Genomic DNA, 15,162 nt, shown 5'->3' on the forward strand with positions numbered 1-15,162 from the left:
TCCCACCACTTTATTTTTTTAATTCAACTATAAACCTTGATCAAACCTGATTGACCGACAAGACAAGAGTCATCGGATCAAACGGACAGTATTTCTCGTACCAAAACCAGTAACTCAGAAGCAGTTGTGTCAGGTTAGCATGTGTTTGCCTAGGTAGCTTGCTAGAAGGATTCCTGATTTCTTTTTTTGTTCAAAGGGGATTCTTCATTTCAACTTACCATAAGAACCCATTCCCCTGTAATATTCCTTCGGCATAAAAAGATATCCATTGGCTCTTTTTTTCTTTTTATTGTTGCATGTCATTTTTATATCCTTCACATGCTCATAACCTTCCCGTGCCTATAAATACCCTTAACTCTGTTAGGTGACACTACAACACATTCAGAAACCTTTTCCAGGAAAAAAAGGGGTTATTGAGGTTTTCTTTTCTTTCTCTTTGTTTGGGAAAAAAATGGCTGGAATTGTTGTGGTTTTCGATTTCGATAAAACCATTATCGACCGTGACAGTGATAACTGGGTTGTCGATGGATTGGGCTTTACCGATTTGTTCAACCAGCTCCTTCCCACCATGCCCTGGAATACTCTCATGGTAAACCATACTAATCCCCTGCAACTTCTCTTTGTTTGTGTTTTCCATTTGAATAAAAAGTATTCAAACTCTTTTGCTTACCAACTCTTGAACCTTGTCAAAGTGACAAGCACCTAATCCATTGAGGACAAGAGAACAGACAGTAAAATATAAAATAAAAATCCAACTCCATGTTTACATCTTGAGGCATTTACTTATTCGGTGGTAAACAATTACAGGACTCGATGACGAAGGAGATGCATGCACAAGGAACAACCATCGATGACATTGTTGAGGTTCTGAAACGATCTCCAATCCACCCTAGGATCGTCCCAGCTATTAAATCAGCTCATGCTTTAGGGTATGTTTCTCTTCTTATACAGATGGTTTGTTGCAATAGAAAATTTGGGGTGTAATCGAAATGGTTTGAATTTTATTTTTATTAGGTGTGAACTGAGGATTGTAAGTGATGCAAACATGTTCTTCATTGAGACCATTCTTGAACATCTTGGAGTGAAGGGATGTTTCTCAGAGCTCAACTCAAATCCCAGCTTTGTTGATGAAGAAGGGAGGCTGAGGATCTTCCCTTATCATGATTTCACCAAGACTTCCCATGGCTGCAATCTTTGCCCCCCAAATATGTGCAAGGTATCAAATTTTAATTCAATTTTATTCTAGCTTTTATTATTTACAAGTCAATTTCATCCAACTCCAACTTGCTTGGAGTTTTCATTTATCTATTTATTTATTTATTTATTATATATTATTTGTCACTTCCTTTTTCTGACAAATAAAATCCATGATCTTGACAAGGGTTAACTAATATAATACGATGTTTTAACAATTCTAAACATTGGCTTGTGCTGTGTTGCTACAGGGGGTGATCATTGAAAGGATTCAAGCAGGTTTAGAGGGGGAGAAGAAAATCATTTACCTCGGAGATGGCAGTGGGGATTATTGCCCAAGCCTAACGCTTGGAGAGGGTGACTATGTGATGCCAAGGAAGAATTTTCCAGTATGGGAATTAATATGCAGGAACCCTATGCTCATCAAGGCTGACATTCATGAATGGAGTGATGGCGAAGACCTGGAGCGGGTTCTTCTGGATATCATCAACATGGTATCTGTTGAACATAACTCTGCTCCATTGTTCTCTGTTGACTGTAAACTGCAGACCATTTCAACATCCAACCATGCCCTGCCTCATGCCCTGCCTGTTCCACAGTAGATGTGTGATTGCTGCTCAAGTTGTTCAATGGGTTTTGGTTTGATTGTTGGGATTTACGGATTTAATCTTCCCTTACCAAAATACATTGAAAATAAGGGTCTCTTAAGTTTCTCATGATTCCAAAGCAATTTGATTCTTTGGAACATGATTGATGAGGATGTATTTATTAAAAAATTTACTTCACAATATTTGAAATATATATTAAAGAAAATTTACTTCACAATAAGGGTCTCTAATCTCTGAATGTGTTGACAGAGTTAAGGGTATTTAGAGGCACGGAAAGGTTATGAGCATGTGAAGGATAAAAAAATGACATGCAACAATAAAAAAGAAGAAAAAAAAGCCAATGGATATCTTTTTATGCTGAAGGAATATTACAGGGGAATGGGTTCTTATGGTAAGTTGAAATGAAGAATGTTGTGAACAACTACTTCGGTTAAACAATTTTCATAACTAGTTGTTTTATTTGTATATAAATACATCTTCAGTTTAAAATTCATTTCTGTTTCTATTTCCATAAGCATTCTTTCACCCTTTCAACAAAAAAAGAGATCAGGAATCCTTCTAGCAAGCTTCCTAGGCAAAAACATGCTAATGGTGACTCAGCAAAGGAATATTACATTTTGATTTTTTTTTTAACTTTTAGGGATAATGGAATAGTTGTTTTGGTAGTTTTTTTTAATTTGATCTCTAAATTTGAATTTTGTTAAAATATGATGACGTGATATTATCAGATTATGCTACATCATTATTAAAAAAAAAAGAGAGTTATAATTTAACTATTATTTTAAATCTTTATGTAATTTTACATTTTATATAATTTTTTAGTGTCATGTAATTAATCTTTAATAGAGTCTAAGTTGAATAAGAAAATGTTAGAAAGATAAAGTTAAGTAAAAATATCAAATTTATGTTTAAGAACTAAATGTTATAGAGGGAAAAATTCTATCACATATTCAAGTGTTTGTGGGAAAGCAAATTATTACATTTAACTGAAAAATAATATAACATACTAAACACTCAAACCACTCCCAATTAATTAAAACACCTAAAAAGTTACCAATACCAAACTTACCATAATTGTAAACTAACTTTGCCATACAAAATTTTACTGCAGGGTGTTACCAGATTAAAGCAGTAAGTTTTGTTGAAAGTAGACCTAATTATGTTAGGTTAGGCTGGTATAAAATTTTTGGCCCTTATTTTAGGTCTAGTTTGAAAATAAGTTTAAAATTTTGTCTAATCTAATATTTATTTAAAACGTTAAACTTAAGCCTGATTCGATTCGATTATAATAAATTTTTTAGATTATTATTTTTATATAAAAATAAATTTTAAAAATATAATATATTAAATACATTAAAAATATTAAAATAAAAAATTCAACAAATTGTATATACAAAAAAAAAGGCATGTGATTGGGTAAAAAATTCTATCCAAACCTGACTTATTTAGAAAATGACCTTATTTTTGTTCAAACTTATTTTTTGAACTTATATTTTTTAATAGATAACCCAACTTATAATCATATCTAATTGAAAGAGACGTAACTATGTGTCGATTACTGTTGGCAACATTTTTGGATTAGATATAGATTGCATTCATTATGGGACCTGTTCATTTTATCATGTAAATTATTCTTTTAAATTTAAATTTCTTGACACATATAATTATTTTTAAGAGTGATATTTAATAAAAATAAGAAAATGTTATATGTTGCAACAGCCTGAGTTACTGAAAATGTTGGATTGTAAAGTTGATGTTTTATTAATTGTTTTTAAACTTAGATTTCAAACACGAGTTGTAACTTCACTTTTTACAGCTTTCAAGGTCATATAATTCCCCCTCTTTGCTTCCCCATTACTAATCCTCCTTTGGCTATTTCAATGTACCATTAAAAAAAGAAACTTCCCTTCGCCTCCCTTTCCCATAATTTTATCTTTTATTTTAAAAATTGGAGATAAAAACTTAAGCTCGTTATTTTTTCTATTTCCAGTATAGAATGTTGTTGTTTGTCAAAAATTTGCAATATTTTAACGTTTTCAATATTATTACTATATAATGAAAATAGAATTTGTTCAAATTTATTGAAATTTTTAGAATTCAAATTAAAATGGAAAATTTTGTAAATATTGAGAATTAAATTTGTTGAATATTTTATATTTAGGGTCAAATTAACATAATGTGTAAATATTAGAAAACTAAATTTATTATTAGACTAATAAAAACAGAAATTGATGAAAATATTTTATTTCAAAAAATTTAGTGATTAAATAAAAAATTATTAATTTATATTTTTGTAGTTTATTTGTTTATTATATAAATGAGGATGGTAAAAAACTGACAGCGTTTGGACAAACATGGGAGTGAATGGATATATTGTGGGGAAATTTCTAAATTCCATCATAAATTGGTATTGTATTTTTGGGTGGGAGAAAATTTACAGCGGGGTTTGACGTGTAACAACACCTTTTCATTACTTATTATAGGACATGTTTTAAAGGAATTTGACTTGGCATATTCCCGATATTCCTGCCTTTTTCTCCCACGAGAGAGGTTGGCTAAATAAAAAAACAGTCAATAAAATAAAGCTGTACAGCAATCACGTTTTGATCTTTCTATAGTCACCAAATCAGAGGGCCAATATTCCACCAAAAAGGGTGTGAAAAAACAAAAAAAAAACAAAACCCATTTCTTTAGGAACTTTCCAAACAGCAAATACCAGACATAGTATTTGACTAAAGAGACCATCTTTGACAACTAGTCACAACCGTTGATCTCCATAATCATCCATGAGATGGTTGAGGCAATGACACCTCATCCATTTGTATATATACCCCCTATCATTTGTTTTGTTCGTCACACAAATTGAATATTGACAGCTTAAAACACTCCATCAAATACCTATCCCCTTTCTCTTTTGCGAGCCTGAAACTTGTTTTCTTTTCATTGCTTCATATACCGATCACAAATGGCAGCTGCAGGCATAGTTGTGATCTTCGATTTTGATAAAACGATCATCGATTGTGATAGCGATAACTGGGTGGTTGATGAGTTGGGCGCCACTGAATTGTTCAATCAACTTCTTCCCACCATGCCCTGGAATTCTCTGATGGCCCGTCTTTGGTTTCTGGTTTTTCATGTTGCATGTTCTTGGTTTACATGCATATATCTATTTTTCGTTCTTTTCAAGCAAATAACTAGACTTGTTAATACCATTGTCAAAATTCTTACAGGATCGAATGATGAAAGAACTTCATTCCCAAGGTATAAGAATTGAGGATATTGCGACTGTTCTGAAAAGATCACCAATACATCCCCGAATCATCGAAGCTATTAAATCGGCTCATGCTTTAGGGTATGTATTGTACTTTTTCTCTGAATGTCAGGTTTTCTCGCTACGAAAAAATTAAATGCTAAAAGTTTTGGTGTGGACATTGTCGGCTTTCAGATGTGATTTGAAGATTGTGAGCGACGCAAACACTTTCTTCATTGAGACAATCTTGGAGCATCACGGCCTGAAGGAATGCTTTTCGGAGATCAATACGAACCCTGGGTTTGTCGATGAACAAGGCAGGCTGAGGATCTTCCCTCACGATGATTTCACCAAATCTTCTCATGGATGTCAACATTCCAGCTGCCCTCCCAATATGTGCAAGGTATATACATAATAATTTTTTCAACTTAAAAATTCATAAATAACAATGACACCATATATGCATGTATTAAACATGATACAGGAAAAAAAAAACCTTCCTTTTTAAAGTAGTAAAGATGCAACTTTTTTTATATTATCATCTTAAGTTGTTTCCCATGTAATTGACAATTCCCTTCTTAAATATAGGGTATCGTGATTGAAAGGATCCAAGCATCTCTGTCCATGGAGGATCAAAAGAAAACAATAATCTACCTTGGGGATGGGCTTGGTGATTTCTGCCCAACTTTGAAGCTTGGTGATGGAGACTATGTGATGCCAAGGAAGGGTTTTCCAGTTTGGGACTTGATTTGCAATAACAGGAAGCTAGTTAATGCAGAAATATGCGAATGGAGCGACGGGGAGGAGTTCGAAAATGTATTATTCCACCTTATTAGCCGGATTATTTCCATTGACAGAAACAACACTAGTGCCAAAATGGGTCAGCTCTATTCAGTTGATTGCAAACTAGAAACGATGCCGTTGCCTGTCGCCACCGGCCATGAGGCCTTCCCCCAGGCCCTTCCCGTTCTTCATTAGAAGCCAAATTAGTTGACAGTCAAAATGACTGATGAATTTGATGTCTTTTAGCTTTCTAAGATTACTATTGCAGTAATTAATATCTAGTTTTGACAGTAGAAAAACATTAAATAATTGAGTGGAAGTGTACTTTTTTTGTTGTTGTTGTTGAAATAACATGTAATTCATTTTATTGATCTAAAAAGGTTATTATTGTCCCTTTATTTTATCACTTCAATTTCGTTACATATTGTACCATTAGGGATGCTAATATAGAGAATAAATGGAGTTTGGTTGCTTCAATAGCAGATCTACCTATCGGATAAAGATACACTGGAACAGTAATAAGTTGCATGGGGGTAACATGAGCGGTTCCCAAATCTTAGATCCCAACACAACTAGTGTAGCCTGCAATATGAACATAAAGGTTAATGATATGGTGTATATGATGGACATAGTAAAGGAGTCTCAAGTGATAGAAACTTGGGAATAGTTGCAATGGAAAACCTCTATTGGCCAAAAATACCGAATGGCTTGAAAGAGTGGAGGCAATACAAATGTCAGGGATTATTGTATTAATTTGTCTTGTACAGGAGGAAATGCTACAACAACTAGAAAAGAATCAATATGGATGGAATTAAATGCGGTGTGAGGGTATAGTCGTACACCATGCATGACAAAAATATTAAACTTGAGTAAAAAAAATTAAATCCTTAAAAATATTTAAAACTCGAAATCATAATAAATTATTATATTTATTTTATACATTATAGAATTTGTGTAGTAAAATATATGTTAAATTATTTATATAATAAAAAATCACTGCAAAATTCATATATATACCCAATTAGATACGTGAGTTGAGAGCAAGATGACGAATTCACCGGATGCTTCAACGAAACTGGTGCTTTCGATTGCGACTGTTTGGAGAAGGATTGTGCAATGTCTTCAGATGCGTAGCTGGTTGCTTTTAAAGGTGTCGGCTGAGTTTTTCTAAACTTCAGCTGTTTATTCTACCAAAAAAACGAGGGCTACGAGTCTACGACACACCTACACCATAACTTTGATTTTTTATTTAGATAGTGGTCTGGACTGCCCCTAATCCCGCGTGACTGCTACTTATTTTACAATATGTATATGCTCTTACTTTCTACACCTTTGAAAGTCACATAATTCCACCTCTTGGCTTCCTATTATTATTCCTCCCTTTAGCTATTTCAAAGTAGCATTGCAAGAAATTTCCTTTCGGCTCCCTTACAATATCATATTCCGTCAAGTTTTAACTCAATTTACATTTGTTATTATTGTAATAAGTAAAAAGACATAAAATTATAAATTTTGAATTATTTTATTGAAGTTTAGGTTATTTTAATTTTTTTATAATTGGATTAAGTATAATAAAATAGTTTAAAAAATGGAAACGAATTTTTTAACATTCAAGTCGGTGGATAATTCATCACAACTGCTCTGGAAATTATTCGACATGTAACAAAGACCTTCTTATTGACATTTCATAAAATAAAATAATTTAAATTACAGAAAGTTGAGAAATTCAATTAAATACAGCATCTATAAATTCTATTGTTATGTGGATACGCTTTAAGAAGACCTTTTTCTTTTCGAAAGGCATTTGACTTGGCTTATTCCCAACATTCTTGCCACAATATTTTGATCTTTCAATAGTTAGCACCTCAAAGGGACAATATTCCACCAAAAAATGAATAAAGAAGAAAAAGAAAGGAACCCAATTTTCCAAGCAGCAAATGCCAGGCATAGAATTAGACTAAACAGACCACCCTTCATCTCCATAACCATCCATGAGGCAGTTAAGGCAATGACACCTACTTCATCTTATATAAATACCCTATCAATATTTGTTCTATTTTATCAAATAATTATTAGTGTAAAACACTCGATCAAATAGATAAGCCCTTCTCTTTTCTTATCTTTTTTGCGAGTGCAAAACTTCTTTTTTCTCCTTGCTTCGTACATCAATCACAAAACGATTACCGATTGTGACAGTGATAACTGGGTGGTGGATGAGTTGGGTGTGCCACCGAGTTATTCAATCAACGTCTTCCTACCATGCCTGGAACTCTCTTATGGTTAGTCTTTGATTTCTTGTATTTCACGTTGCATGTTCTTGGTTTATGTATATTCTTGCTCTGTTGCTTTCTTAATTCCAATCAAACAACTAGAGTTGTTCATATCATTGTTAAATTATTACAGGATCAAATGATGAAAGAACTTCATTCTAAAGGTACAAGAATTGAGGATATTGCGGCTGTTCTGAAAAGATCACCAATACATCCTCGAATCGTCGAAGCCATTAAATCGGCTCATGCTCTAGGGTGTGTGTGGATCTATTTCTTCTCTCATTTATTATATTGAACTTTCTTCTGCATGCCAGGTTTTTTCGCTAGGAAAAAAAATTAAATACTAATTAAAAGTTCTGGTTGTTTCAGATGTGATTTGAAGAATGTGAGCGACGCAAACACTTTCTTCATCGAGACAATCTTGGAACATCACGGCCTAAAGGAATGCTTTTTGGAGATCAATACGAACCCTGGATTTGTCGATCAACAAGGCAAGCTCAGGATCTTCCCTCATCATGATTTCACCAAATCTTCTCATGGATGTCAGCATCCCAGCTGCCTTCCAAATATGTGCAAGGTACGCACATAGTAATTTTTTTCAACTAAAAAATTTATAAATAACAATGATCCCATTTATGCATCTATCAAATATGACATAAGAAACAAAAAAAAAAAACTTTTTATATTTGTAAGGTTGCCTTTGTTTCCTGCATGGCAAAACTAAATTATTTAATTAGTTTTTGACCCGAAGTTAGAGGAACGATCTTTAGGATCATGATAAATAACATAATTTCTGGAAAATTTTACGTGCACGAAATGAAATCCAAACTCCAAAGCATGATAATTAGCTGCAACTTATTTTATGTTATCATCTTAAGTTCTTTCCCGTGTAATTGACCCATCCTTTCTTGAATATAGGATCCAAGCATCTCTATCTATGGAGGACCCAAAGAAAACAAAAATCTACCTTGGCTATGGGCTTGGTTATTTTTGCCCAAGTTTGAAGCTTGGTGATGGAGACTATGTGATGCCGCGGAAAGATGTCCCAGTTTGGGACTTGATTTGCAAAAACAGGAGTCTAATTAAGGCACAAATATACGAATGGAGCGATGGGGAGGAGTTTAAAAGTGTATTGCTCCGCCTTATTAGCCGGATTATTTCCATTGACGGAAACAACACTAGTGCCAATATTGGTCAGCTCTATTCAGTTGATTGCAAACTAAATACGATGGCGTTGCCAGCCACCACCGGCCATGAAGCCTTCTCCCAGGCCCTTCCCGTTCTTCATTAGTTGAAAGTCAAAATCACAAATGAATTTGATGTCTTTTAGCTTCCTATAATATTACTATTACAATAATTAATCTCTAGTTTTGATGGTAGGAAACGTCAAATAATTGAGTGGAAGTGTATTTTTCTTTATTTATTGAAATAACATTCTATTCATATTTTTAATCTAAAAAAGGGTAGTCTTCTTTTTTGACCCCAAGACGTGTCATGGCCTTAACCTAAGTGTGGTTGAAATAATTGTAAATAAAAGTTAGCCAAAAGAAGATGTCACTGCAAACCAAATTAGATTCGTAGGTTTTGTTGAAACTGTGTTTTATTTGTACCAAAATATTGATTCCAATCATAACTCAAAGTGGCAACATTCTTGGTTTACAAATTAGATCCTCCCCATCGCATTATTTTAACTCAAAGTGGCAACATTCTTGGTTTACAAATTGGATTATTTTAAGTGGCAACATTCTTGGTTTACAAAAATATACTATTTTTTTATTTTACATTATTTTACATTATTTTAGTACATTATATTTGAAATGTATTAATTTACTGTGTTTTTTAAATAAATTTTTAAAAAAACTCTTATTTCGGCCCTATGTTTGTATTTTTTTCCTGAATTTTATTACTTTAAAAATATACTATTTTCTATTTTTTTATTTTACATTTTTTAGTAGGGCTTGCATAATTCGGTTAACCCGATTTTTTTCGGTTAACCGATCAAGTTCGGTTAATCGGTTGGTTAACCGAAAAAATTCGGTCGGGGGTCAGTTAATTTTTTTTTATTTTTTCGGTTAACGGTTAAATCGGTTCGAAACCAGTCGGTTAACCGAAAAAAATCTGGTAAAACGAATTTTGCAGGGTAGGGCCTAAAATAGGTCAAATTAAACCTGGCCCAATTTTTTCTCAAGCTCAACACCGAACTTTTTGGGTAATTTTCGGGTAATTAGGGCAATTTAGGGTAATTAGGTTAATTCGATTAATTCGGTTAATTCGGTTAATCGGGTAATTCGGGTAATTTTTAACCAAAAATAAAAAACACATAATTTTCGGTTAATTCGGTTAACCGACCTTATTAACCGAAAAAAATTCGGTTCGGTTAATTTTTTTTTAAAAAAATTCGGTTCGGTTAACGGTTAAAAATTTTGGAAGGTCGGTTAATTCGGTTATAACAATTTCGGGTTGGTTAACCAGTCGGTTAACCGAATGAACACCCCTATTTTTTAGTACATTATATTTGAAATGTATTAATTTAGTGTGTGTTTTAAATAAATTTTTAAAAAAACTCTTATTTCGGCTCTTTGTTCGTATTTTTTTCCAGATTTTATTACTTTTAAAAAATATATTATTTTATTATTTTATTATTTTACATTATTTTAGTACATTATGTTTGAAATGTATTAATTTAGTGTGTTTTTTTATTGAAAGTAAGAAAATCCGAGAAAAAATACGAACAAAAGGCTGAAATAAGAGTTTTTTTAAAATTTATTTAAAAAACACACTAAATTAATACATTTCAAATATGATGTACTAAAATAATGTAAAATAATAAAATACAAAAATAATATATTTTTTATTGAAAGTAATAAAATCCGGGAAAAAATACGAACAAAGGGCCGAAATAAGGATTTTTTAATTTATTTAAAAAACACACTAAATTAATACATTTCAAATATAATGTACTAAAATAATTTAAAATAAAAAATTTAAAAAATAGTATATTTTTTAAAAGTAATAAAATTCGGGAAAAAAAATATTAACATAGGGTCGAAATAAGGGTTTTTTTTAAATTTATTTAAAAAAACACAGTAAATTAATACATTTCAAATATGATATACTAAAATAATGTAAAATTAAAAAATTAAAAAATAGTATATTTTTTAAAAGTAATAAAATCTGGAAAAAAAATACGAACAATTGGTGCCGCCTCTGCCACAGGCACCAAAGGTGCCGCCTGTGGCAGGCCCTCCTTCAATATTTTTTTTAACTGCTTTTTTTTGTATTATTTTGGTAAATAATAAAAAAGTTATATTATTTTGGAATTTTTTTATTGTTTTTGCAATATTTTGGTAAAATACCTGTTAATTTGTTACTTTTTTTTAAATGGTTTAACTCACATATTAGTGCTTAAACTATGTCTTTTTTTGTCCAAATTGATACTTAATTTTTTGTCATAGGCGGTATACCTAAACTATTCTTTTGTTACCATTTTACACCAAATTGTTATATCTATTATAATGTTTGACAATGCCAACAATACTCGAAATTCACCCTCTCGAGTTCAAGACGATGGCGATTAATTTTGTTTTCAAACTTCAACACCTGCTTGCTCAACCTGACGAGATCGAAGAAATTATTTACCGATCAAACCAATGTTTTTTTGAGCTGGGTCGACCAAGGTGCTAGTCTGAATATTAGGGTTGAATTGATTGACCCGTGAACCAAGCTAAAGAAACTAGTTGTACCAATTTTTTTCATAATTTTAATAATTTATTTGATTGAATTGTATGAACTAATCAATTCGGGAATTGGTGACCTAGTCGATTACCATCAATTCAATTTTTAAAAATCTTATTTGTCATTCTCTTATTGAAAGGGATAAAGATGACGTGAAATCACAGTTTCATACAATCAGTGGAAGTATATTTTTTATTTATTGAAATATTTCATTTTATCCAAAAATAGTTAGCCATTTGAGCAGCATTTTATTAAATATTCATTGGGCTTTAATTTCTTATCCATTTTTGATAAAACTGGTAATAAGAGAACCCTGCATACTATATATATCTTTATAAATCCAAATATGTATATATCTGGTAAACCCTGAATTTTTCTACAAACACGTGTTACGCACATGGGTCACGAATTTTCTAAAGCTTCTCCTCAATAAAGACAATGCACAGCGTATTGGTTTAAATGTATATATACTTACTAGAAGACAATATGAAGTAAAACATCGTAATTAGAAGGAATAAACATCATTTGTCCTTTATACTTTCTAACCTTTTCTTCCTCAAACACAGTTATTAATTCTGCATTTTGAGTCTTGAGTCGTTAATATTAATAAAGTTAACTTGTGCATATTTTTATTTTTATCTTTTAAAAAAAGTTTAAATGTGCATTTGACCCCTAAACTTTGTAACTTTTCTCAAGTTGATACTTCTGGTATTTTTTATCTCAATCTAATACCCACTTTTTTTCCATCAATCTTTTTGATACTTTTTTTTATAACGAGCGTGAAAGCGTAGTCGAATAAAATAATGTCGTTACATGCAATCTTTTTTAAGTAAACAATGGCTTAGATGAATGCTATGTCATTATTGTATAAAAATTACGGGAGAAACGGTTGCGAATTTAGAGAGGGGTTGGCATGGGCTTGGGTTTCGGCTCCTTAAAATATAAAATTATTTTTTTAATTTTTTAATTTTTTTAAAAATTTTAAATTAATAAAAATAAAATTATACTTTAACCTCTCCTAAAATTATAAAAATTCGATTTAATCATTTAAAAATTATAAAAATATAGACTATAAAAAATTAAAATTTGATTTGTACTCTAAAATATTGTTCGCCCATGAAAAAATTCAACTTTATTTAAAATATTAAACGAAACCCTAACTCCATTTTTTCTGGAACCCGATCTTCTTCACCATCTTCCTCATCCATATGAAACCCGATGCTCTATATGCTCTTCAAAGTTCAAAATTATTTACAAAGTCAAGGTACAGGGTTTAAGAACCCATAGCTTGAAGAGATTGAGAAATCCATAAGAACGGAAAAGGGAGAAAATGCCTTCTCCATCCTTCTCAAACGCAAAACCAGGTAAGGATAAATATGCTGTATATTGCCATTTTGGGCTTAGGGCTCCAATATGCAGCTCCAACACTACCTGGAACAAAGGAAGAAAATGTTTTGGATGCTCCAAATTTAAGGAGATGATATTTTGTCTAATTATGGGTTGAAGGGAATGGTGATGGAAGCGAAACAAGGAGGATGAACTAATTCATCAAACAAATTGTTAATGGAAAAGAATAGGCAATTTAGATATGAAAACACCAAGTTACAACAATTAGATGAAGTGCAAACTATGCGGATGAAAGTTGCACTCAATTGTCTTGAAGAAGAACAAAGCTTTTTTGTTTACAAATTCAACTTCATTGTTACTTGGATGGTGTTTTTGGTGTACCTTTTATTTCATGATTCATTTATTTTGTAACTCTATTTAATTTAATTTTGTTTTTAAGTCCATTGTTTTTCTTTTTCATTTCTTTCAATTTAATCACTAATTTGAAGTTCAAATGTTACCAATTTTTAAATACATAAATAATTTAATAAATTAATCAAAATAGAAAGTAATTTAGCCGACAATTTAATTTAGGAGGCCGGACTAACGACACGTGGCATAAACGTTTCCTGGTCGCCATTTAGCATTTATTAGCTCAAACAAGTGGGGCAGAGAGGAGGTGGGGCTTTGAGTTTGACGATAACGTGTGCCGCGGAGAAAACGGAAAATGTCACTGTCATTTGGAAGTGGACTGATGGTGACAGATCTGTTGGATTGAGGGACGGTCTTCCCACCGTGAGGATTAACTTGTAAGAGGAAAAAAGGAGTAATCCCTTTTAAGTCACTAAACTTAGCATAATTTTTATACAGTCACAAATCTTTATTAAATTGCTAAACTTAATATCAACTTTCATGTAAGTTAAATAACTTTTAATTGATGAAATTATATCACCAAATAGTCTGTAATTAATAAATGATGGCATTTAAATTAACTTTGTTAATTAATTGTATCGTTAAAGTTAATTTAGTTCAAGTGATAACATAGCTTCTTGTAAATTCCTTGCATGTCTTTGAAAAAAAATTATGCTTTATAAATTATAGGCATGTCTTCAAACGCCACGGAGATACCGAATAAAAAAAATACAATTTTATTTAATTTATTTCACAAATTTCTACAAGTGTTCATGATAAAGACGAACTTATATTAGTGTTCAGTAATCACTATATAAGTATTGCTATGTTTCACTTTTTTTGTTTAGTGCTCCTTTCATTTTTACTCTATTCTTGTGATTTCTATATTAATTTTTTAATTAAGTTAATAGGATATTAATTTAGTTGAGAAATTATAAAAATATTATTAATTTTACAATATATTTTTTATTATTTTAATAATATATTTTTACATATTTTATATAAAAAATAAGATAAAAACAATTGAATTTGAAACTAAGATACTATAACTTTATACATATTTTATTTTATTTTATATTAAATATATTTCTCACATAATTCTACTTTCAACTTACATGGACACATAAATTTTGAACTGTTAACTTAATTATTAAATCAAAGGTTCACTTGATTTTAATATATTTTTCATTTAATTATTTTCACCCACATCATAGTTATGTTTTTTTTTAAATTAAAATGTCTAATTAGATTTTTTAAAAATTTTTGGGTTTAATTAAAATTTACAAATGAGTTCAAAGAATTACTGTGAGTTGTATTTTTTTTTGTGAAAGATTTTATTAAAATTGTAAAATTTTTAAAAAGGGTTTAATAAATGAATGTGAGATTCCGACGTAGTATTCTAGAGTCTTAATTTTTAAGGGTGCCTTTGGTTCAATGAATGTAATATTCTGACATAGAAGAACTTATTTTATGTACTCTTTCTACCACATCATTCATGGTTTCTTTTCAAGTATTTAATAACATTTTGACAATTTTTTCCATGTCATTAACACATAATTTTTGTATTTTTTTAATCCAAACCTCA

At 31.0% G+C, this 15,162-nt stretch overlaps 2 protein-coding genes and 1 pseudogene across 3 annotated transcripts; all 3 read left to right on the plus strand.

Annotated features, from left to right (window-relative positions):
* Window positions 1–125: 125 nt before the first annotated feature.
* Window positions 126–2,295, plus strand: LOC121217711 (inorganic pyrophosphatase 1). Its single transcript, XM_041093740.1, has 4 exons — window positions 126–589; window positions 808–929; window positions 1,015–1,216; window positions 1,446–2,295. Exons 1-4 carry the CDS (start codon window positions 452–454, stop codon window positions 1,794–1,796), a joined length of 813 nt encoding a protein of 270 aa, XP_040949674.1. The 5' UTR covers window positions 126–451; the 3' UTR covers window positions 1,797–2,295.
* Window positions 2,296–4,651: 2,356 nt separating this feature from the next.
* On the plus strand, window positions 4,652–6,214 carry LOC107906114 (inorganic pyrophosphatase 2). Of its 2 annotated transcripts, none has more exons than XM_016832990.2 (4): window positions 4,652–4,938; window positions 5,033–5,154; window positions 5,248–5,455; window positions 5,641–6,214. In XM_016832990.2, exons 1-4 carry the CDS (start codon window positions 4,768–4,770, stop codon window positions 6,028–6,030), a joined length of 891 nt encoding a protein of 296 aa, XP_016688479.2. In that variant the 5' UTR covers window positions 4,652–4,767; the 3' UTR covers window positions 6,031–6,214. The 2 variants fall into 2 exon arrangements, with proteins under 2 accessions (XP_016688479.2, XP_016688480.2); XM_016832991.2 differs by having other exon boundaries at window positions 4,652–4,929.
* Window positions 6,215–6,292: 78 nt separating this feature from the next.
* Window positions 6,293–9,585, plus strand: LOC107906115 (inorganic pyrophosphatase 2-like; annotated as a pseudogene).
* The last annotated feature ends 5,577 nt before the right edge of the window (window positions 9,586–15,162 follow it).

Source organism: Gossypium hirsutum, chromosome D05 (assembly GCF_007990345.1).
Source record: "Gossypium hirsutum isolate 1008001.06 chromosome D05, Gossypium_hirsutum_v2.1, whole genome shotgun sequence".
In the NCBI taxonomy this organism is placed as follows: Eukaryota; Viridiplantae; Streptophyta; class Magnoliopsida; order Malvales; family Malvaceae; genus Gossypium; species Gossypium hirsutum.